General features: G+C 37.6%; 1 protein-coding gene across 1 annotated transcript in view; it reads left to right on the forward strand.

Annotated features, from left to right (window-relative positions):
- Positions 1-24,830, forward strand: part of DYNC2H1 (dynein cytoplasmic 2 heavy chain 1) — a 165,073-nt gene that overhangs the window by 64,583 nt on the left and 75,660 nt on the right. Inside the window, 14 exon segments of the mRNA XM_032220187.1 lie at positions 864-1,001; positions 4,264-4,377; positions 5,293-5,453; positions 5,624-5,747; positions 6,334-6,455; positions 7,445-7,531; positions 7,670-7,796; positions 8,912-9,053; positions 11,370-11,479; positions 12,399-12,497; positions 13,646-13,769; positions 16,611-16,774; positions 18,229-18,348; positions 21,324-21,458. Of these exon segments, the coding sequence (XP_032076078.1) occupies positions 864-1,001; positions 4,264-4,377; positions 5,293-5,453; positions 5,624-5,747; positions 6,334-6,455; positions 7,445-7,531; positions 7,670-7,796; positions 8,912-9,053; positions 11,370-11,479; positions 12,399-12,497; positions 13,646-13,769; positions 16,611-16,774; positions 18,229-18,348; positions 21,324-21,458 (1,767 nt within the window).

Below are 24,830 nucleotides of genomic sequence, written 5' to 3' on the forward strand. Positions count from 1 at the left end.
GCTTCCTTTACTTTATAACCTCAGCCTCCCCAAAAGGTTAACTACGGTCGTAGATTTTCAAAAAGTTGTCTCAATGTTGAAAATATGTAGTTTTTTTCTCAGTCTGGCTGATTGGATTTTTCCAGCAGTCTTTGTGGCTGGATCTTTCCAGGATAGGAAGATCTGATCTCAGAAAGTCAGATAAGGCAATATTGACAGGATTGGTCAGGAAGGAGGTTCAGAGGGATTGAGGAGCTGAGGAAAATGTAAAAAATAACTTGGTCTACATAACTTTGGAGGTTTCCAAAGGGATGTGCATTAGTGAAGCAGAACAGGTTGTTTTGTCCCTTGGACATATGGGCGATTTGGGAGATAATTCCATTATGGTAGATGTAAGTATCGCTGCTGCTTTGAGAATTGTGCCATATGACCGCATGATAAAGCAATCCATTCTGGTGGATTCTGGAAAGCCTTGGAGCTCTTCAAAAGGAAACTGAGGAGAATGGGGTTTAGCCTAGTGTGGTGGGATTCAGGCCTAAGGCCTGCGAGGACACTAGGCATGAGATGTTTCAGGGTGGGAGAGGCCTTGGGAGGAGTGGGGCAGGGGTCCTGGGCCTGTGCTAGGCCTGCAAGGGCCTCCCACCACCTTTGAGGCATCCTGTGCTCCACTTAACGACTGGATGCTTAATTACATTGGAGAAAACAGAGATGGAGGGTTATTAAGTGAGATGCTTCATTTAACAGGTGACATGGGAGCCTCCATTGGTAGGCTTCAATACAGTCATATCTAGAGGACTGCCTCTATTTAGTATGAAAGAATGGTCTGTTTATGGATCTGATTCCCTGCAGATAAGTTTCATCCAACCCCTCTTTATAAATTGTAGGCTGGAGTAGCTAAATTAAATGAAGCCAAAGCACTTGTTGATGAATTAAACAGGAAAGCAGAAGAACAAGGCATATTACTCAAAACAAAGCAAGACGAAGCCGATGCTGCTCTTCAAGAAATCACTGTTTCTATGCAGGTAAAAAAAGGGCAGGAAGTGGCAAACGTATAAGGACATGGGGTGCTTTGACAGAAAAAAAGATTTTATAAAAATTCTCTTTGTATTGTATGTTCAATAGTACAAAACTGCACTAGCTCTAAACTGACCAGGAATTTCTACAGGAATTTACTTTGGGAAGAAAAAGATGAAGGAAAAAATGTTTTAGATTGTTGCAAAAATATTGTTAGATTTTAGGCAGAGTTGCTTATGTATCATTACACCCAATCAGTATGAGACAACCTTTAGTAACTTTGAGCCTTTTTTTGTTAAGTTACGGCTGTAAATTTTTTTTTTTACAGAAGAAACTTTTTCATCTTTATTGTCAAAAATATTGTCCAAATGTCATATATTCTGTACATAGGTGGTCACCTAGTGCAGTTGTTCAGTTTCAAAGAGTACCGTATATACTCGAGTATAGGTCGATCCGAATATAAGCCGAGGCACCTAATTTTACCACAAAAAAAAACTGGAAAAGTTATTGACTCGAGTATAAGCCTAGGGTGGGAAATGCAGCAGCTACCGGTAAATTTCAAAAATAAAAATAGATACCAATAATGTTTTTGAATATTTATTTCAAAGAAAAACAGTAAACTAGCTCTGTAAGTGGAAAAGAGGGTCAATAAAAACAATATGGTATCAACAATAACTTTAAAAGTACAAAAACCTTAGCTCATTCAGCAACCAAGCTAAAACACGAGTTAAAATCCTTCAAAACTCATAGGCTCATAATATACATTCTACCAGTGTCCTGCCTGTGCCCATTGAATATACAGCCTGTCCTGTGTCCATTAATTACAGCCTGCCATTGCCCATTGAATAACATATACAGCCTGCCTGTGCCCATTAAATATACAGTAGCCATTGTAAAAATTTGCTCTGGATAACAAATTATTATCACACAATACCGGTGTATTCAATGAAATACTTCACTCACCTCATCTCCATGCAGTTTAAATTCATCTCCCTGGAACACTAAGTTCTCTTTTTATTTGCTAAACTGTTGGACTCCTACAGTAGCATGCAGCTTCATTTTCAGACTTTGCTCTATTGAATGATGCCAAATAAAACTTAAAAAAGAGGAGATTTCTGCAAAGTTTGTCCAAATGTATGCATGTACAACATACCTGTGTTAAAAATTCTTCTCTGACACACACACACACACACACACACACACACACACACACACTTATTTCTTGGTTATCCCAAAGGGCCACAAAAGCATCCCATTGCCACTGTTGCTTTCAGCATGTTACATTCCACCATGGATATCTTTAAAGAAAGAATTTGAAACTAATAAAGGATGTGCTGTCCAATTTCTTAAATGAATTATATTTGGTGTAAATAAAATGAACCCTGAAACAATTACGTTGGCCATTGATGTGTTTGACCCTTCCCTTGGGCTCAGCTTGGTCATCTCCTACAGCTATCAGTCTTTTGCATACGTGGATACCAAAAGAACAGTTTACAGATAATCCTTATTTAGTGAACATAACTGGGACTAGTATCTTGGTCATTAAATGGTTGTTAAATGAAACTGTGACTGGGCTGAGGATCCTATTCAGTTTTCCTTTGCTTTACAGGTCTTTTTCACCATCATTATAGCTGCAAACAAAACAATCACTAAACAAGGCAGCAGATACAAGGGGGTAATTCAGTCCACCTCATCCCTTTGTAAAACACCCCCCACCCCCAGCCGCTCTGTGAAACACCCCCCACCCCCAGCCGCTCCTCAGCCCCACCCGTTCCCAGACACCTGATGAGTCAGCACTACTTTCCCAGATGGGGACAGCGCACCCAACGCTTAGGTAGTCCGAGAAGAAGCGGGGAAGGGCCCCACTTCTTCTTCTTTCCACCCCACCTCCGCAGAAGGAAAACTCAAAGCATCACGGCGATCCCGGGAAAAAGAGGCGAGCCGGGGAGCGGCGGCATTTCTCTCTCTCTCCCTCTCCCTCTCTTTGCCACGACCTGCTGCCGGCGGGCAACAAGGACGGCCACCCACGCCGCAGATCCACGTCCAGCAGGGAGGAGGAGGAGGGAAACCCACCCACCTGTCAGCCACGGGAGAAAGGAAGTCGGCGAGCAGAGGAAAAGACGGGGGAAAAGGAAGCTCGGCGGGTGAAATGCGGTCCCCGCCAGGATCTCACCTCGCCCTCTTAGCCTCCCCACCCTTGACACACATGCACGCACACGCACCCTCCGCCTAGCCCACCAGAACATTCCCGGGTGGGAACAGCCGGGGGTGGGGGGAAGAGAGAGAGAGAGAGACGCGATCGCGTTCCCGGCAGTCCAGAGCAGGAGGCGCTTTTTTCCAAAAATAAACACTGTGGATCATCTATCTCAGTGTTTCTCCACCTTGGAGACTTGAAAGTGTGTGGACTTCAACTCCCAGAATTCTGGGAGTTGAAGTCCACATATTTTCAAGTCTTCAAGGTGGAGAAACACTGATCTATCTAATTAATATAATTAGTTATAATTAGTTGGGAGGGAAAAGCGCTTGGTGCAAAGAAGGACTTTCTTTCAACCAGCGGAACCCCCTGGCGCAATCGGGCTGCGATTGGCGGCCGTCCTTGCTACAATCCGCGCCGAGCTCTGATGAGGGGAAAATTAGATTCCGGCTGATGCGGCAGGGGCTGCGCTGGTGGGGACGGGTGGAGGGGATGGGACTTGGAGTCCTACCATCTTGGCGAGTGGGGAGTCTCATCCCACCCCGCCCCGCCCGTCCCCGCCAGCGCAGCCAGGCTGCGATCGGCGGCCGTCCTTGCTACAATCCGCGCCGCCCGCCTCATCAATGGGGTAAAGTCCTTACGTCCAGCTCTGATGAGGGCGTAAGGAAAGTCCTCTCTTTCCCCCTCATCAGAACACAAGCCCGGGAAGCGAGTGGAAGTTCTCTGCGCGACTGAAACGGAAGCCACGGCAGGAGAGTGAGGCTGCTGCCGGCCATTTCACCTCGCGCAGAGAACTTCCACTGGGTCCCGAAATGGAGGAGAAAAAGGGGCGCCCCTTTTTCTCCTCCATTTGGGCAAATTTTTCACTGACTCGAGTATAAGCCGAGGCAGCTTTTTTCAGCCCAAAAAGTGGGCTGAAAAACTCGGCCTATACTCGAGTATATACGGTATATAAAAAATAATATAAGATTTCTGGGAAAGATAAAAATGTTGCAAAGAAAAATGGCTATCTGCATTCACTCTGAAGAAACGTATAGGTGTCTGATCTGATGTTTTGACTAATGCTTGTCTTGTAGGATGCAAGTGAACAAAAATCAGAAATGGAAAAAATAAAGCAGAAAATAGCCCAAGAAGTAGTTAAAATTGAAGAAAGAAAAAAAATAATTGAGGATGAATTGAAAGAGGTTCAGGTAATCATTTATTTTTTTAAAAAATTATATCATCCTATTAAGAAGTATACTTTTCTGTAATTTCTCTGTTATTTTTCTTTTGATACAATAAAGAGTAGTTAAGATTTTAAGAGTGTTTGAATAGTAACTGCCTTAAGTTATAGAAAACATTAAAATCTGAGAATATTCGTATCATTTCATATAACCTTCTGAAGCAACTTCTGCTTTTATTATAGTACTGAGACAAGCTGGAATAATCATTAAGGTTAAATGTCGTGCACTTCTTGGAACAACTTCCATGCAGTGTTTATTTATTTTCTCAATTATGGAACATCAGCTATGGTTTTTTGAAGAAATTGGGAAGAATAGTTTTCTTCATTTTATCATAGCTATATCTTTGTTTTCTTTTGGTCTATGTCTGACAGTTTCCCTAGTAATATTGTTCGGCAATGATTCTTCATGTCTCTCTTTATAACATGTATTCCTCTTTTGACTTTTATTAATTTTCTGATTACTCCTTAATTGATGTATTTTCTTTTTATTTTTTTTAATGCCTTCCTAGTTTTCCGTTTTAGATCTTGATTGTTGTGGTGATTGTCAGTCCTTTAATACCGAAACTGTATGGTTTCCCAAATAGACAAGAGAACTCATACTTTCTGTCCCACTGGCGATAGAAAAATTATTGTGAAAGAAATAGTTTGGGAAATAGAAATGATTTTGGAAAGTAAGAAAGTGGCTACAGTTAAGAACAAAGTAGGAAAATCAGGAGGAAAGGATTAGTAACCAATTATTATAGTGCCAGCTTAGTGGCAAAAGTTCGACTCTTATGTCACCAATTTCGAATTATGAAGATATTGGTGAATTCTGTGATTAAAAAGATAAACGGATGTGTTAAAAATTAAGCCGCTTTAATTTGCTTTTTATTTTCTATTTTAGCCACTGGTTAATGAAGCTAAATTAGCAGTTGGAAATATCAAACCAGAATCTCTGTCTGAAATCCGTTCCTTACGTATGCCACCTGATATCATTAGGGACATACTAGAAGGTGTCTTACGGTTGATGGGTATCTTTGATACATCGTGGGTGAGCATGAAGAGGTAATAGAAGACATCAATATTCTATTTCTTTTGAAATCCTAATTTATTTTAATCTGAATGCCAGAAAAAGTCTGCAGTAATAACAATAGATTATCCATAGATTGTACAATAACTACTTTCACTAAGTTGTTCTATCACATTGGAATGGTTATTTAATATGTATTCTGCAGTTTCCTTGCAAAAAGAGGTGTGAGAGAAGATATCGCAACTTTTGATGCTAGAAATATTCCAAAGGATATTCGTGAGAGCGTAGAAGATCTTCTAACTAAAAATAAGGCATCTTTTGACTCAAAGGTAATTGGAAATGTTTAACACGTGTTAATTAAATAAGTCACATGTTATAATAGTTCATTGTTGAAACTGCAGATACTGGTGGATAAAGAAAATTTTCATATTTATTTTTGAACAACCGAAAGTTTATTTTTGGTTTTAAATTCCCAAAATAAATATACTGATTGTTCAATGAATATAATAAATCTACATATATATATATAAAATGCCTCAAGCAATTTCAACCAAACTTGGTACACAGATGACTTTCTCTCTGGGAAAAAATACTGTGGGGGTAAGACACCCCTAACATCCCTTGAGATGTGTGTTCCGTTAAGATACAGCCTGTTGTGCCTTAAAATGACTTCTACTGTACAGTGCAATGGAGTTGCCATGGTAACAGCTTCCCAGAGCTCCACAAGGGGGCTTCCTCTGATAAGGGGGAAAATCTAACATTAGAAATTACGTTTGGTCTGGACATTTTCCTCCTATAAATAAATACCCGGCAACGCCGGGTTATCAGCTAGTAGTAGTATACTATTTCTGAGAGTATTTTAGATGTTACCACTGGTGCATATTTTCAGTTCACATGTATGTTTGAATATTTCAGAATGCAAAAAGGGCCAGTACTGCAGCCGCACCCTTAGCAGCATGGGTTAAGGCTAACGTTCAGTACTCATATGTGTTAGAACGAATTCAGCCTCTGGAAACCGAACAATCTGGTCTACAAGCGTAAGTAGTTCATGAAGGATAAAGAGCTATGTGTGTATGTATATCATTATCATTATAATTCTGAAATGCAAAAGAGCCATTACATTTAAAAGAGGAAAACTTTCCTTTCTTTGCCTGATTTGACAAAAGAAAGTTTGGCTCAAATTTTAAAAACAAATATAGCTTCTTCTGCAGGGGTGAAATCTACTTACCTTCGCTACCAGTTCGCAAATGCGAGTGTGTGCCCATCTCCGCACATGCGCAGGACCTTCTCTGCATGCACAGAGCGTCAAAAGCAGACATGATGACATCTGGGCAGGTGGGCGGGGCCTGCTACCGAGTGCGCTTGCAAAGCTAAGTAGAACAATGAGGGGTGGGAGAATCTGCTGTGCCACGCAATTTAGATTAGCTAGAAAGCAGGAAATCCTACTTTCTAGCTAATATAAATCGCGCATCACAGTGGATCATTGGAAATACTGGTTCACCTGGACCGGTAGTATTTTTTTACTACCATTTCGGGTGAACCTGTCCAAACCAGTAGCATTTCACCCCTACTCTTCTGGAAAGAAAGCTACACTGTGTTCAAGTCTGCTTTCAAAATACTGCCTGTTAAGCATCTTTCCTTAGAAAAAGTGTTGCTATTTCTAAATCCTATTTTGTGCTTTGTATGCTTACCTATTTTGTTTAGACATATTGCTTAAAGCAGGGAATAGATTCAGAAAATTGTTCTATGGAAGGAGCTTTCAAACTTTTTTTAGATCACTAAGGTTTTATTAGTTAAAATAAAATCCCAGAAACTGATGAAGATACAAAGCTTAAGTGAAAAAAAACGGTGAGGTTTTGTTGCCTTTAGCATCGCTTCAGAATCCTATTATGCTATAGATTACTAATTTAGCATTGTTTAGTCTCTGAAAGAGACTGATAAAAATGCTAATTTCTGGCAATTGATTATTTTTATGTTACTGTTTGTTCTTGTCAACACTTCAATTAGTATTTTTAATATATTTTAGTAATCTCAGAAAAACAGAAGATAGAAAACGGAAGTTAGAAGATTTGCTTAATTCCGTTGGTCAGAAAGTGGCAGAATTAAAAGATAAGTATGTATTTAAGACTTGTTAATACTATTCTTATACCATTTTTGTATTAAATTAACACTTTCCTATTGAAATGGAATTATACTTTAATTCAATTTGCCTTTATTAGTTGAATATCTTAAAAATGCAATTGATATGCAGGTTCCAGGCCAGAACCAGTGAAGCTGCTAAACTGGAAACAGAACTTGTGAAAGCTCAAGAGACAGTGAAAGCTGCAGAGATACTGATTAAACAGCTTGATAGGGAGCATAAAAGATGGAATGCACAGGTTGGTTATTAAACCTTCAGTTGATCCATATTTTTGTCATTTCACTTCAAAAGAAGTCAGTATTTTATTCCAGAAAGCAGTTTTAGCCTCCTTCAATTCTTGTGTTTTTGTTTCTTTGTGATAGATATGAAACTCCTTGCTGATTAATTAGGAAACAATTTTCTTTCATCCTCTAGCTTTATAGACAAAACCTTAAAATAGGCTGAACATTTTTAGAAAAACTTGAAGATATAGAAATCTTTCGTTGTACCATGTGCAATAGCAATAGCAATAGCAATAGCAGATTTTTATATACCGCTTCATAGGGCTTTCAGCCCTCTCTAAGCAGTTTACAGAGTCAGCATATTGCCCCCAACAACAATCCGGGTCCTCATTTTACCCACCTCGGAAGGATGGAAGGCTGAGTCAACCCTGAGCCGGTGAGATTTGAACCGCTGAACTGCTGATCTAGCAGTCAGCTGAAGTGGCCTGCAGTACTGCACTCTACCCACTGCGCCACCTCGGCTCTTTATTGCAATGACAATAAAGTAAACTCAGTCACAAACTAAACTTTCCCAAAACCAGGAAACAAAAAGCACAGAAATCCCAGTGAAATGTAAAGGTAAATGGTAAGATAAAGATATATTAAAAATGATAGTAAATGTTAAATATGATGACACAAAAATTATACCCAGATGACACTCTGTATGACTAATGATGATATAAGATGTGGTAAAGAATAAAAAAAACTTTCTATAAAAAAAGAAATCCCAGTCCTGCCACATTTATTGCATGATTTAAACCATTCTTCGATTCTACAAAATACTAAGTACAGCCTTCAGCTATCAAAATGTTGCCCGCACCTGATTAAAATAATGTCTTTCTGCTTATATATAGAAAAGAGGTAAATTAAAATGTGAGCTCTTCATGTTAGTCCATTAAATGTTGGTACATAAGAAAGATAGTGAGTGTTTCCACACTATGCTGGTCTTTAAAATCCATTGTATTTTTGGAGACGAAGAAGCAAATTGCACAAACTGATTAACTCAGCTTTTCCCTCAGTGAAAAGGTCTGGTCATTTAGCATATCAATATATTGACTAGCTACATCAATAATCATATTGGAAATTGTTTCAGGTGTCAGAAATAGCGGATGAATTAAGTACACTGCCAAGGAGAGCTCAACTGTCTGCAGCATTTATTACTTACCTCTCAGCTGCACCCGAAGACCAAAGAAAAGCAAGCTTGGATTCATGGACAAAATCTGCTAGTCTTGAAAGTGAGAGTCGTTCTCATGTTCTGCTTTTAAATTACAGTTTTAAATGTTACACAAATCTCAACATTAACATAAGTGATTAATGGGATGGGGGAGGGGGGAAATACTTAGCAGCTTATTCAATCCTAGGCAGCGACAGATGTTTCTCTATCAGGGTGCAAAGAGAAAATATTTCCTGCGAACTCTACATAGGCGCCAGGAAGGGCATCCGGCCAGTAAACGCTCAGCTCCATTCAATTGCCCTGACCTCACCCTGAAACAAGGGATTACAGCAGGGGTGTCAAACCTGTGTTGTCATGGCAGCATCACGGGACTTTTCCCCTCCTTTGCTAAACCAGGTGAGAGCAGGGCCAGCACGTGATGAATCTGACCCGCTGCTACTTGGCAGTCCTGGATTACAGGATTGCAAAACGGGGGGAAAAAAGGAATCCCTGTTCCTTGACCAGTTCAAAGCACAGGTTTCCCAAGAAATCAAAGATCATTGCCTTGAAATTAAGTTCTAGACCAGTGATGGGCAACCTTTTTGGCGTGGTGTGTCAAAAATCGGCAAAAAATCGAGCATAACTCACGTTGTGTGTCACTTCGACAAAAACATAATTTTGCGCAATTTATAGTTTAAACTACAAAAATGTATAATTGCAATATATAATTGTATTTAATAAACCAAAAACAAATTATTTAACATACCTGCTTAGTAACTTTATAGATATATAAATTATAGATAGCCAATTAGGGGTTAACTAGCCTAACAAGCTAACACAACCTCCCCCTCACTTATCTCAGTTATTGTGGGCAATTACAAGTCCATGGCACCCCAATAGTTGCTGCTAATGGCGCTCACAGTTCCCTTTGGCACTCCGCTGTTCTCTGCTGTGGTGCGGTCGTAACTGACAGTCCCAGGAGTAGACTCTCTGTGCCGGCCTGACTGGAGAGAGGCGCGCACTGTTCCCGCGCTCCTCTCCTGCAGGTCCTCCCTCGCCGCGCTGATGACGTGTGCGCACGGCACGCACGCCTTACCAGCAGCCCCTGCGCTCAGAAAGGGGCGGCGGCAATACAGTAAGTGAGTGTGGGCGGGGGAGATCACACGTCCCCCCCCCCGTTCCTCCAGCACAGATTCTTTCATCCTCGGCGGCCATGCAGGAGCCAAGGATGAATCGCATGAAATCCTGTGTGTGTCACTCCAAATGGCTACGCGTGTCAGCACTGACACGCGTGTCATAGGTTCGCCATCACTGTTCTAGACCATCTTAAACACAATCTGTTATCATTCCAAGAATATAATCACAGAAGAAGTACAATGAAAAAAATTATCTATGCAATTCCTGTTCTTAAGGAATGTATGATTCTTGATATCAAGCTGAGCACAGAAGGGAAGAAAACATACACAGCCTTTCATCTTAAGATAGTGAAATAATAATGGTATAAGAATACTGTGTTCTTTGTAAGCTTTTGCTTTGTTCTGCCCCAAGGCAAGAAATATTATATTTGAATCTTAGAAATTTTTTTTTAGCATAAATATCTGTCCTCTGAGTGGCAAGGAAAATATTTTGCCTAATTTTGTTCAATTTTAAAGGCTTAAAGGGAGTGGCAGGCAGAGGAATGAGATCTCATTGTTGTTAGGTTTACATCTTTCTTCTTTAGAGGAATCACATTTAGTAGTTTAGTCAAGTTCAGTTTAAGGTTCAGTTGCAATAGGAGCAAAAATTTCAGGCAGGGTAATATTGAAATGTAACCTTGATGTGGATGGTTCTTGCTTACTAGAAACAGTTTCAGTCTTTCTGTATTATATACTGAGATAAATAATGGGTTGCTCATAGGACATAAATTAAGTGTAATAAAATGTATTTCTTTCTGACCGTATAATTATAAGTTTGTTATGAATGGGTTCAAAAATCAAAATGTTTTTCTTCTTTTCTCTCTTTCCTTTTGCCATTTTCTCCCTCTTTTTTCTTCTAAGGCAGCTCATACATTTATATCTACACCAGTTTAAGTATTCTGTGACCTCATACCTTATTTTCAAGAACTGAAGCTAATATTTCAATCCAGGCAGATTTTCTGTTCTCCTTATTATATTATATAAATGTTTTATAATCACTCTAATCTCTCTAAAATATATATATTAAGTACATGTGATATATAACACAGTCATTATCATCAATTCCTTAGGAAGTGGTAGTTGTACAGTATCATGAAGCAAATATGGCATATGATACAATGTGATTTATTTGCAGTAGTGAATAAAAGTTTTAGATACTAATGAGAAATGTATAATGCCTAAGGAAACTCAGGAACATTAAAAGAATTCCCCCTTTTTTTTAGAATTTGATCTTAGGCGGTTTCTATGCACAGAAAGTGAGCAATTGATTTGGAAAAGTGAAGGTTTGCCCTCTGATGATCTGTCAATAGAAAATGCTCTTGTAATACTTCAGGTAAATTCTACTTTTATTATTACGTTTTGGAAATTGCACTCAAATAGCATGCATTCACATTTACCAAAGCTTAGATCAAGAGTTTATGAGCCAGTTCTATTCCCAACATCTGCCTGAGTGATACTTGTACCTTCCAATCTCTAAAAATTCTGGGTTGGATGAAGAAAGTCTAAAGCTGTGATTGACTTACATTTATTTGACTATAAATAGAATACAATAGAATCAAAAAAGCAGTGGTTAGAATGCAGTATTGTAGCCTAACTCTTCCGACTGCCAGCAGTTCGTTCCTGACCGACTCAAGGCCTTCCATCCTTCTGAGGTCAGTAAAATGAGACTCAGATTGTTGGAGGCAATATGCGGACATTGTAAACCACTTAGAGAGGGGCTATAAAGGACTATAGAGCAGTATATAAGTCTAAGTGCTATTGCTGTTGCTATTAGGTTATTTAATTCTAGATCTTGGATTGATGACAAAGAAGTCACTTCTTGTTTATTTATTTCTTTGATGAAATATTTACAGATATCCTTTTCTGATATTTATGGAGAATTGGAAGTCAAGAAAACCTATTAATGCTATATTGCATTATCGGAGGATGGTTTGGGAATGTTTTTTTTCCCACTTACAAATCTAAGTGTACTATTATGTAATTAAAAATCTAAAATGCTAAATATCGAAGAAGTGCAAAAAATTTCATTTCTAAAAAGTAGGATGCGTAATACTTTTTTTGACTAGTCATACTAGTCAATTACATTACTGTTATCTTTCTTCCTGTGTACATTATCTAAATAATTACCAAAACCCATATTTTAAATGTTTCTTTAGTATTGTGGAAAAAGATAAGAGAGATATTTAAATGTAATTTTATTCCTCAATGTTTTCCTTATAAAATAAAACACAACTCTCTCTTTCTTTCAACAGAGTAAAGTTTGCCCATTTTTGATAGACCCTTCTTCCAGAGCTACAGAATGGTTAAAAACACATTTGAAAGAATCACGCTTGGAAATTATCAACCAACAGGTATTATTTGAACCTTATAAATTCTTCTGGATTACAGTAGAAAGAATACTTCACTCATTCTTTCATTTAAAATGACTGATCAAGAAAAGGAGAATTTTACGTCGTTAATTACAATGATTATATCATCAGCTTTGGAAACTAATAATTTTCTCAATGGAGGACAGAGAAGTGGCATATTTTAAGGATTTTTATTGAGATCAGGGTTTCAATTCATTGATAAACAATATTGACATAGGAGAAGACTGAGCTACCTAATTTTATGGGTGGTAAAAAGAAAAGAGAAACAAAGTCTTAGGTGCTGCAGATTGTCAGTGATTTCCTTCTCCAGCACATGGATAAATACACCTGGAAACATCTACCTACCTACCTACCTACCTACATACATACATACATACATACATACATACATACATACATACATACATACATACATACCTACTGTATCTCTCTCTCTCTCTTCCTCCTTCCCTCCCTCCCTCTACCTACCAACCTACCTACTCTCTTTCTCTCTCTCCCTACCTATCTACTGTATTTCTCTATCTCTATTTCTCTCTATTTCTTTCTCTCTCTCCCTTTATCTACCTATCTACTTAACTACTCTTGCTCTATCCTTACCTACTGTATTTGTCTCTATTTCTTTCTCTCTCTCCCTTTATCTACCTATCTACTTAACTACTCTCGCTCTATCTTTACCTACTGTATTTCTCTCTCTTTCTCTCCCTCTCTATCCATCTATCTACCTACCTACTTTTTTTAAATTTGCCTCTTCAAAACCTTGGTGTGTCTTATATGCTGAAAAATATGGTAAATCATTACTGTTTGCTTAGTATGTCTAGAAATACAGAATCAGACGTTAGATCTACAGTCATGGAATTCTTCCTTTGTGATCTATTTGGAGAGGGTATCTACACTATCCTGCATTTTTCTCATTTATTGTGATAGTTTAAATTCTGGTTTGGTCTAGCTTATCCCCCCGCCCCCTTCCTCCCAAGAAAGTAGAGATTTTGGAGTGAAAGTTTTAAGGTTATATTTAAAATGGCAAAAAAAGAGTGACGAACGTGTATGCAAGTATAGTTCTAGCAAAAATAGTTTCATGGTATTTTGTATTTTATAAAAAAAATGTATTGTATAAAAATTTCATTTTGCAGGATACAAACTTTATTAATGCCCTTGAATTGGCTGTGCGATTTGGAAAAACTCTTATTATACAGGAAATGGATGGGGTTGAGCCTGTGCTTTATCCTCTGCTTAGAAAGGATCTTGTTGCCCAAGGTAAATTTCCAACTTAGTATGTGGTGGTATATGTAACTATTGTTTTGATTCTCAGGTAAAATATTGAATTAAAAAGATTTATTTACAATCTGTTGCCCATATTTACTATTATATTTGTCTAACACATATTCTATCAATTGTGTCAGTTTGTTGACCTAATGGCATCCGTCAATAAAACATCCCACTTCTTCAGCTTCTTCATCTGAGACATTAGGTGGGAGCAGAAATCTGTTCATAGAATCATAGGCAATTTAGTTCAATCTCCTACTCAGGACAGGGATCTGAACTAAAGCATACTTCATTGTTAGCTGCCCATCAGAGCTAGTATTTTCTAGTGTTAAGGAATCAGGCTAGAACAGGGGTGTCAAATTCACGTCGTCACGGCGGTGTCATGTGATCTATCAGGACTTTTCCCTTCAATAAACTGGGCATGGGTGTGGCCAGCATGTGACACATCTGGGCTAGAAAGCGGAGGTCTTTGAGGTACTAGTTCCGTCTTGGGCATGAAAGCTAGCTGAATGATTTTAGGCCAGTTATTCTCTCTCAGCACAATTCTCCTCACCGGCTTCTTGTTAAGGGGAAAATAGGATAAGGAAGAGTATTATGTTTACTACCGTTCATAAAAAAATAAATAAAGGCAGGATAAAAATATGTAAAGGAATCTATTATCACTCCTAACCAGCGAGAGTAGAAAAGACAAGTTGCACAGAAAGGGATGGAGTGCAAATGAAAATAATCTAAATCAATAATTGAAATTTATATGAGTCCAGCATGTGTTTTGCCCTACAGATGTGAGGGCAGCAAATGAAATTGATTTTAACACTATGGCTTTCCCCCTTATTTGGTTTAGAATTTGGAATAGTGGAATGTAGAATGAATAAACAAATAGTCCATGATAAATCAAAATTGGGACTGGAATTCAATCTTAAGACTTTGGGTCATGAGTCAAGACACCACATTAACTAGATACAATTTTGCAACTGTTCTTTTGACAGTTGTTAAACAAGTCATCAGAGTCATTAAGTGAATCATATATCGTAAGTCATAAGAATGAATCTATTTTATTGAATGGGTGTTTTTGCTGGGAAAAGGGAAAAAACAGTACAAAATTCAGTCATGAGATCATGGAAAGCTGCAACTGGTCACAAGTGCCGTAAAGTTGCCAAGTGCCAGAAATGCGATCACATGACTATGGGTGATACAGCAGTTGAAAGTAACTTTTTTCAAATCCATCATAACTTCTAATATTGTTAAGGTACCAGTCGTAAGTCGAGAACTACTGTATTCTTCATATTCTTGCTAGCTGTCTCCCCCCCGCCCCCATTCTGTACTGATCTCAGGGTCTTCAGACTCTGAAGTAATTTATTTGAGGAAATAGTAACAATTTTGCCATGCAGAATTTTCCCCTGACCTTAATTTTCAGATGGCCTTTCCTGTGAAACGTAATCATGGATAACCGAACATAAGTTTTTTCTTTATCTTGCTTCTGACAGTTACGTATGATTGCTTCACAGTGCTGTATAAAAAAAAAAATGTGTATTTTTGGTGAGCTAGTACCTATCCTATTTAGGATTTTACATGTTACAATATGCAGATAAAATTTATGTCACAAGGTAGTAAACCAAAGCATAAACTTTATCTGAAACAATCTGCAGATGATAGGTTTTCCCAGGGTTGTGTTGAGCCCCTTTCCTCTTAGGTAGAGGATGACAATAAATGCTGGCCATAAGATTTTTCACTGTTCTTCCTATATTTCAAAGAAAAAAGTTCTGTATTTTCACATATTTTTTTACTTGATTATATATTTCAATGCTCTGATGTTTTTGTACATGCTTCCCAATGTGCCCATATATCACTGGCTACCTGTTAGTTTTAGATGCAATTTAAGATATTAGATTCCTCCTTTAAAACCCTTCATGATTCAGGATCTGATTATCTGCAGGAATGACTTCTCCCTACTACTAATATCTTCTCATCTGATTACATCAAGTATGGTGAATTCTGTGCTCCCTTATTCAGGGATTGTCTCCTTCAGGGACTACACAAGAAGAACATCTTTTGAACCACTTCCCTCTTTGCAATAGCAGTCCTGCCAGACATCCAAATTGCTTTTAGTATTCCAAAAGTACACTAAGGCCTTGATATTACTGGCCCATCTAACAATTGAAGGTGTTTTAATTTTGGTGGTGTTGATTCCTGTAGATGGGATTGTGTGGGATTATGTGGATTTGTACTTTCTTTTCGATTTTAATCTGAGTAACAGAGTAACACAGATGTAATTGTACATAATTCAGAGTTAGATTTGACTAGAATTAGTCTTCTGGACATAATTTCTTATTTTTAATACTGCTGACTGAGGCTTGTATAATTTGTAGTACAGAACTTTTAAAGGTCATCAAGTTGTCTTTTCTATACTAGGAAAACTAAGATTCACCTAGGCATGTTTAGAATAGGTTCATTGAAATTAATAGCCAAGAATGCATCTTTTCTAAACATGAAATCTTGAGTAAACAAGACATCAGAATTAAAGTAATCAAAGTTGGATAAGTGAATGGTTTATCTGCCTATTTTTTCATGGTTTAGTTTAGCTTTTTCACACTGATGCTGACCTAGCTATGCTGGGCTAACTCCTATAATTTCCAATTAGCATGGTCTTTGCTTCACAAATCATGATACTGATTGTTTTGTTGTTATTATTGATTTTTGATTGCATAGAACAATTAGCCTTTGCTTTTTTTAAAAAATAAATAAATGTATCTCTTTATGGGCTAACTTTAACACTAGGATTTAAAAGGTTTCTGTCCTCAATACATTATTTTCATTACTTGTGTTTTCCTGTAGGACCCCGTTATGTTGTACAGATAGGTGACAAAATAATAGACTATAATGAGGAATTCAACCTATTTCTGTCAACCAGAAACCCAAATCCATATATTCCACCTGACGCAGCATCTATTGTTACCGAGGTTAATTTTACAATCACACGTAGTGGCTTAAGAGGGCAGGTAAGAATGCACATCTCCAATAAGATTCCCTTCATTTTAATCAAAAGATATAGGGTAAAAGGATGTATATAATTTACTTTAAAAATCTTGTGGGTTTTAAAAAATATATAATTCCAGTTTCTTCTCTCTTCTTTTTACCTTGTGTCTACTGGTGCTGTTAAACTGAGATACAAGCAGCTTTTAATTAGCTTGTTCAATTTTTTTTTCACTGCATTGGGATTTATTTGCAAAAATGGATGAAATTTCTTTTGCATTCAAAAAGGTTGGCAAACTTTACAGATTAGGATTTGGTAAGATTGCATATAGGCATGTATTCCCTTCCTTTCATTCTCTTAGTCTTTCTTTTGTTGCACTGAAGATAAACCATTAGAGGAAATATTAGAATATTTAGTAATCTTACATGAGTGTAAAAATATTATTTATTGTATTTCTAGAATGGCAATTTACAAGGATCATAATATTTTTTTAGTTTTAGGAGAATGGGAAGATGCTAATTATCAAACATCTTAAATTTGAATTTGTATTGCTATTATACAAAAATTAACATACAAGTAAATATATAAGCAAATTATACATATATTACTATGTATATTTATTTATATTTTTAAATAATCAATGGGTCTTTTTAACTATTAATACATGAAATACAGAATAAAGAGATACATTTAGAGATATAAATTTAGAATGTTATTTACATTTCATGTTCTTAAAATTTATTGAAATCTATAGGAAAATAGGTTTGACAGCAGTGGGAGTGAAAGTGTCTTGAGTAAAAGAACTTCCTTGCATTCATTGCATTGTACTATGCTCTCCTGCTGTTTCCTCCAAAACTGCCCATAAGTAAGGGATTTCTCTAAAATAGCATGAATGAAGAATAACGAAATGCAGGAAAGGAGAATTGTTAGGATTCAGTGAGAACAATTTGTGTGAGGAAAAATGTCTTTTCTATTCACAGACATCATTGGATACAAAACATATAAAAAGGGAAGTATTACGTTGTTTAAAACAACAGCAGTAAGGATAATTTCCTGCTTAGCTGGGGGACTGCCTCTCACTGAGGGTATCTTCCTATTTCATCATATCCAGTAGGGTGGGCATGCTCCTTTCCTTAAATGTTGCCAACTAGTGGGACTTAAGCTATAATGTTCTATATTACCTATCCCCACTTTGGAACACTCTTTCCCTGAAAACCATCCAGCCCTCACCATTCTGGTCTTCTGTATTTTCCTGTAGCCTTTGGCTGGAGCTGAGGAAAGCTTTCTGTTGGACAAGAAAGATTTGTTTGTCTTTGGGGAAGCTAGGAATTTTAATATTGGTTTTGTGCTTTTTATTGTTTTATTATTGTTTCTAAGCTGCCCAGGGTTATGATAACATACGATCGAAGGCTATATAAATACTAAACAAATAATGCTTGTGTACTTTTCTGCCTTCTCAAAAATATCTTGGCCTTCCAGCTTTTAGCTTTGACTATCCAACATGAAAAGCCAGATTTGGAAGAACAAAAAACAAAATTATTACAGCAGGAAAAAGAAAAGAAAATACAGCTGGCAAAACTCGAAGAATCTCTTTTGGAGGTAAGAGATATCAATCTCACATGAACATTTTTATGTAACTTTGTTTATTGCAAAGAGCCATCCAGGTGTAATCTGCTTTTTTTTTGGGGGGGGGGGGGGGAGATGTTTCATCCACCAGATTAAAACTGCAGTTGTCTCTGAATTTCCTGATTTTTTTCTCTAAATACTTCAGATTAGTGCTTCATCTATGAAAGATTCAAGGAATTTTCTCCTGTTTTCTCCTGGTCTGAAAATCTCACCGAGGTACATTAGATGGTATCCTCCAATTTTTCTGAAGATTCAAGGAATGCTCAGATTCAAGCAGTGTAACAACCAATTCTCTGAGCTCGCACTCTGTGTGCGCGTAGTGGGTTTGAAAACAGATGCAAAAACTTACCTTCTACTGCATTAAAACAGCTGAGGCATGGTGATCCGCTCTGCCGCACCTATCAGTTATGCTTCAGAAAAAAGGATATATAGGTCAGTATAGAGCAGAGGCAGGCAGGCGGGCCCACCTGATCATCGGAGCGGATTGGTTCACTCTCAGCTGATCGTCGGAGCTACCAGTTCGCCCAAACCAATCCAAACTGGCTGAATCCCACCCCAAGGAATGCTGTCCTCTTCCTGTTTACTTCCCAGAGACATATTAACCCAAGTTTTAAATATCCTTGCACCCATAAAGTTGCACAACATTCACTAAAGCATCTATGACTTTTCAGGCCTCTGTAGCTACTTTGGAAACTACGCTTAATGGTCTTTTCAAATGTGCAGAGCCATCCCACTTCCCTTTTTTCCCCTAGAAGAGTGAACTTGGTTGCAGGAACATAGCTAAACACAATTTCCAAAGAAATTGGATGAAGCTAGACAAACACACAACTGTTATAATTTTTTAAAAAGTACTTTGCACACACACTAGTATATTTTGAAATCACTATTTGAAAGGATTTGAACAGCTCTGACATTTTACATGAAAAAGTAATGTAAATGTTTCTTTTTTATTATGTGGAAATATTTAAATGCATGAAATTATACTATTAGTAGTTTTTTAGGCAAAATCTAGCAATCATTAGCTTTTAGGATGAAGTGCTGTTGCACTCAAAATTTATTCTTTGAAAAAGTAATTGCAATGGGAAATACTTTTAAAGGCCGTAACATTTTTCATTTTGCCGTGAATTCTTTTGTAACTGTTACAGTTGCAAATGCATTTTAAACCTCTCAAGATGAAAAGTGCTGGTTTATTATTCTTTCCAAGCCAGCAAACTATTGGAAAGAAATGATGTAAAGAACTGTCATACTTTGTCAAATAATTCTCTGGAAACTAAACAGAAAAAGACCAAATTTGGTGTGAGAAGAAATTGGCAAAGGAAAAATCAAATTCAGCATTAGGCTAGATCTGAATAGGGATCTGATGATTAAAACATTCCCCCAAATTCTTACACTGCAAAATATGGAAGAGACAGTTTGATTGTGGTCTAGAATGTTGGGGACTGCATCATTCTAAGCTCTCTTCCTTCCTTCTTCCCAATCAAATGAACCAGAGCAGAAACAAACAAAATGTTAGAAAGTTATGGTATTTATGTGGTTGCTTACCATGTGCATCTAAAGTAACCAAAATATCTTTACAATCTCCAAGGTATGTCACAACTTTTGAACACCCCTAATGCTTGAAAATTGAAAGTAGGAAAAATTTGACACGCCCTAGCCCTGGGATGGCGAACCTATGGCATGTGTGGCAGGTGGCACGCGGAGCCATTTGTCAGGGCACCATTTGACAGGCGGCATCCTGTCAGCTGGCCAGTGCGCATGTGCGCACTGGTCAGCTGACTTCAACCTTTTTTTGAGGCCATTTTTTACCCTCCCCATGCTCCAGAGGCTTTATAGGAGCCCGGGGAGGGCAAAAACAGGAACTTCCCTGAAGCCTCCAGAGCTAAAAAACCCATCCCTACGGGCAAACCAGAAATTCAGGAACGGACTTCTGGTTTGCTCGTAGGGCCGGTTTTAGTCCTCTGGAGCCTTCAGGGGCCTTCCGGAGGCTTCCCTGAAGGCTCCAGACGGCAAAAAACGACCCTACGAGCAAACCGGAATTCACTGGTCATGTGTGCTGGTGCCGCACATTGCATTATGGTTGTGGCAGGCCTGTGCACGACCCCCCTGCGCTCCCCCTCTTTTGGCACACGTGCTAAAAGTTCGCCATCACTGCCCTATCCTATCCTATCCTGTGTACATGAGCCTGTAGCTACTGTCTATAGAGAGCCTGGAAGAATTCAAAAAACATTCACTCATCATCTTACTATATGAGTATATAACATTTCTTTGGCATAGCTCATGGCCAATGTTTTCATAAGACATACTATATACAATGACTTTTTAAAAATGGCCTGGTTGACTGAAATGATTACATAGTGTGACAGTTTAAAAATTCTATGGGTATTGTGAGTTTGTTGGGGTTTTTTCTCCTGTTTGAAATTTTAAGCCAGGAATTATGAAAAATTAATAGAATTAATTTTGATTATGCTTAACATAAACATAAATTCAAAATATGACCAATGTTGTTTTAGAAACAGGTAATGCTGAATTTTTGAAGAGAGTAGGAACAATTTAGTATACTGTTTTGTATCTCTCCACAAAAACCTGATTAAGGAATGCCTATGGAGATTCTCAGTCATCCAGGTCATGGTTGTCCCAAAGATGCTTTTTTCAAGAGGCAACTGAACTTTCTGGTTTTTCTTTGAAGACATTTCACTTCTCATCCAAGAGTTGAAGAAGCTTCTTGGATGAGAAGTGAAACATCTTCTAAGAAAAACCAGAAAGTCCAGTTGTCTCTTGAAAAAAGCACCTTTGAGTTTGAGACTTGATTAAGAAAGTTGGAGCATTTGAAAGATATGACATATTAACCAATTGTGATCTATTCAGACAATGTGGATTTAAATATCTTTGTTATCTGTCAATGATTCAAAGTATTCTAAAAATTAAAAGAATGTATGTTGTTGTTGCAGACGCTTGCAACTTGTAAGGGAAATATACTTGAAAATAAGGATCTGATTGAATCTCTGAATCAAACTAAAGCAAGTAGTGCCCTCATTCAAGAATCTCTTGTTGAGTTTTATAGACTTCAGATTTCCCTTGATCAGGTAAGTATTTGGTTTGGTTTATTAGAGGATGTATTACTTAAATAACATGTTTTATTTTAGCTCCCAGTGGATTAATAAATTCAAGAACTGGATTTCTGTTAGAAAATCTTCTGTGGTCTCCTGAGGTTATTTTCAACCTAAACAGTTTTATCTTTTATTCTGAAAATGCATAATATCAGTAAAAAATATCACTTTGCCATCATACCATGAAAAACATCAGTCTATTTTAAAATAATCCATTTGTATGACACATCCAAAAAAGGCACTTCTAAGTTATGATGATTTCAGTGGAGAAAATATTGCAAGATGACTCATTAGATCCCGTATAGAACTGAACAGTTTCTATATTCCTTTTTTTTTGATAGTTTTTAGTGATGAATCAGATAATATAAGTGAAGTTCTGCTCTCAATGAACATGAATGTATTTTTTAAATTATGTCTGGTATGCACCTATAGATTTGAAAGACAGTTGAAAAGATAAGGTTATCCTGATTAGCTTCCTTCATACTGTATATCAAATAACATATATTAATTAGAAGAACCTATCATAAATGTATGTGAGTAAAAAAAAAACTAGGATTTTAGGTACACAGAGCCTTATGTTAAATATTTTTTTGTTTCTCTTGCTCATATCAGAGTGAAATCTAAAACTATTATCTTTTTTCTAAATATTATTTATTTGATTTCTAGAGCTGCCCCTCACAGTAAATGACTCTGGGCAGTGTATATAGCAATAGCAATAGCAGTTAGACTTATATACCGCTTCATAGGGCTTTCAGCCCTCTCTAAGCGGTTTACAGAGTCAGCATATTACCCCAACAACAATCCGGGTCCTCATTTTACCCACCTCGGAAGGATGGAAGGCTGAGTCAACCCTGAGCCGGTGAGATTTGAACAGCCGAACTGCAGAACTGCACTCAGCTGAAGTAGCCTGCAGTGCTGCATTTAACCACTGCGCCACCTCGGCTCTCTATATCATAAAAACATAAACACAAATTAAAATGATTAAAGCAATAGAAAATAAATATACATGGTCACCGAGTAGATCTATAGCCAAGGATGTTAATACACCAAAAAATAGGGCCCCAAGCTCAGGCACACAACCAGGTTTTCCTAGCCTTTTGAAAGGCCACAAGGATTAGAATCATCCGGTAGGGGCTATAACAAAGAAACCACATATTCTGGTACTCACTACCTGACAATTCTTGAATAATAGTACCCATAACATTCCCAACCTGCCAGACTGAACTGGGTGGGTAGAAACGACTGGGAAAATATAAGGAAAAATGAAATGTGGATGGCACAGAATATTAGGGCTTTCAAGTCAGATAGAGGTCCAACATGTCTAATCCATCGTGACAGTGTATCTAACCTTGGTTGAACTAGTTAAGAAAGATCAAGTCAGGCTTGATTCTTGCCGACTTTATGGTCAAATGTTCACTGTATCTACTTCTCTCTAATAATAATTTGTTTTAATTCTAATATTCTTTTGCCTGCTTTCCATCTGTTCTATCAATTGTCTTTCTATCTGATTTTTCTCATCTTTATCAAACAAAATAGCCCACTGTCCACTCGTATCACATAGCTAAGATTCGCAGGTTTCTCTTTGCTGACTGTCACCCTGGTTTTGACATCTGCAAGGGCACAAGAGAGCCATTAATAGTACTGTCTCCTTTATTGATAACTAGGTGATAACCCAGCATCGGCCGGATATTTATTTGTACAGGGAAAATGTCTTGACCAAACGTAATTTCTAATATTGGATTTTCCCCTTATCAGAGGGAGCCCCCTTGTGGAGTACTATGAAGCCATTACCATGGCAACTCCACTATGCTGTACAGTGTAAGTTATTTTATGGCAGTACAGTAGAAACCATTTTAAGGCACAACAGTCTGTATTGTGAGAGAATACACTGTCCGAGGGGTGTTAGGATTATTTCCCCCCCCCCCCCCCAGTATTTGTCTTCAGAGAGTAAGTCATTTGTGTACCAAGTTTGGTTGAAATTGCTGGAACACACACACACAGACACACACAGACACACACAGACACACACAGACACACACTTGTATATAGAGAGCGATAGAGAAGATAGATAGATTACTTGTAAATATTATAAAAATATTTTAAACCAGGGGTCCTCAATCTCTGGGCTGTGGCCCACTAGTAGGCCATGAGCTGTTTTCCACCGGGCCACAAAAACAGTGGGCAAGCACCCCACTTGCGCCAGCAGTGGGTGAGCGCATGTACACGCAGTTGCACATGCCTGCTACTTGTGCAAATGGATCTGTGGGCTTACGTTTGCCGTTTGCTAATGCAGAACCATCCCCTCTCTCCCTCCACCCACCCACAAAGCTGAAAAGGTTGGGAACTCTAATTTAAACAATTAAAAGTTTACTAACCTACTAAAAAGATTTAATACAGAATGTATTTTTTTTCCTCTTTAAAAAAATATGTGAAGAAAATTTCTCATTCATGCTTATAGGTAAACTGGTTAATTTATCACAAAGATACTAGTATCTGTCTTTTCCTTTTGTATGTCTATCGCCTTTTTCTTTCTTTCTTTTTATTTTGTCCAACTATCAAGAGCTGTTTTTCTCTTTTAACGCCTGCCTCATTGCATTTCATATCAGGAAGTGATCCATTAAGTCTTGACTTGCTGCAATATAATACAATTTATATGCTAGTAGATAAATACCTCAATTAAGAGAAACCTGCAGGTTAATGGGAATGTGAGAATAAATCTTTTCCTATAATTCTTTTAATTTAGTTGCAAAATCTCAGAGTTCATTGAAAGTACAGTAGATTAATTCACAAATAGTTTCTGAGTACATATCTAGCAACAGCAGTTCAAAATTTCTCTTGAGGGTTTGGGGTACATCCAGTTATATTTTAGACTTTGGTTGTGATAGAAAATCCATATGCCAAATCACAGATGGCATTTTAAGCTCTTTGGAATTTTAAAGTGGTTTTCCATAAATAGCCAAACACTAAATTACCAGTTCACTCCTATGTTATACATTCCCATCTGTTTTTTCCTGGTTGCTTAAATGGTTGTTCAACAGTTATAATTTAAGTCTGAAAACTTTATGAAACATTACTTATCAGAACAGGAACCTATGGAAGGGCCCCAATAATGTATTTTGTGTGATAGTATTATCATTCAAATACTGTGATTTAAATACTTGTGCCGTTGTTGAGGCAATAGTACAGAACGCCAGCGTTTGTATCAGGACTCTTATTTATTTAATAATTTTTTTAGCTCATCTCAATCCCTAAAGAGTTTCTGGTGAACAGCAGAAAGAAAGAAACATTATAAAAGCAAGGTATATCTAAATAATCCTAGTACAATTTCATATGATTTCATAGTAGAGC

This window comes from Thamnophis elegans, chromosome 6 (genome assembly GCF_009769535.1).
Source record: "Thamnophis elegans isolate rThaEle1 chromosome 6, rThaEle1.pri, whole genome shotgun sequence".
Lineage (NCBI taxonomy): Eukaryota > Metazoa > Chordata > Lepidosauria > Squamata > Colubridae > Thamnophis > Thamnophis elegans.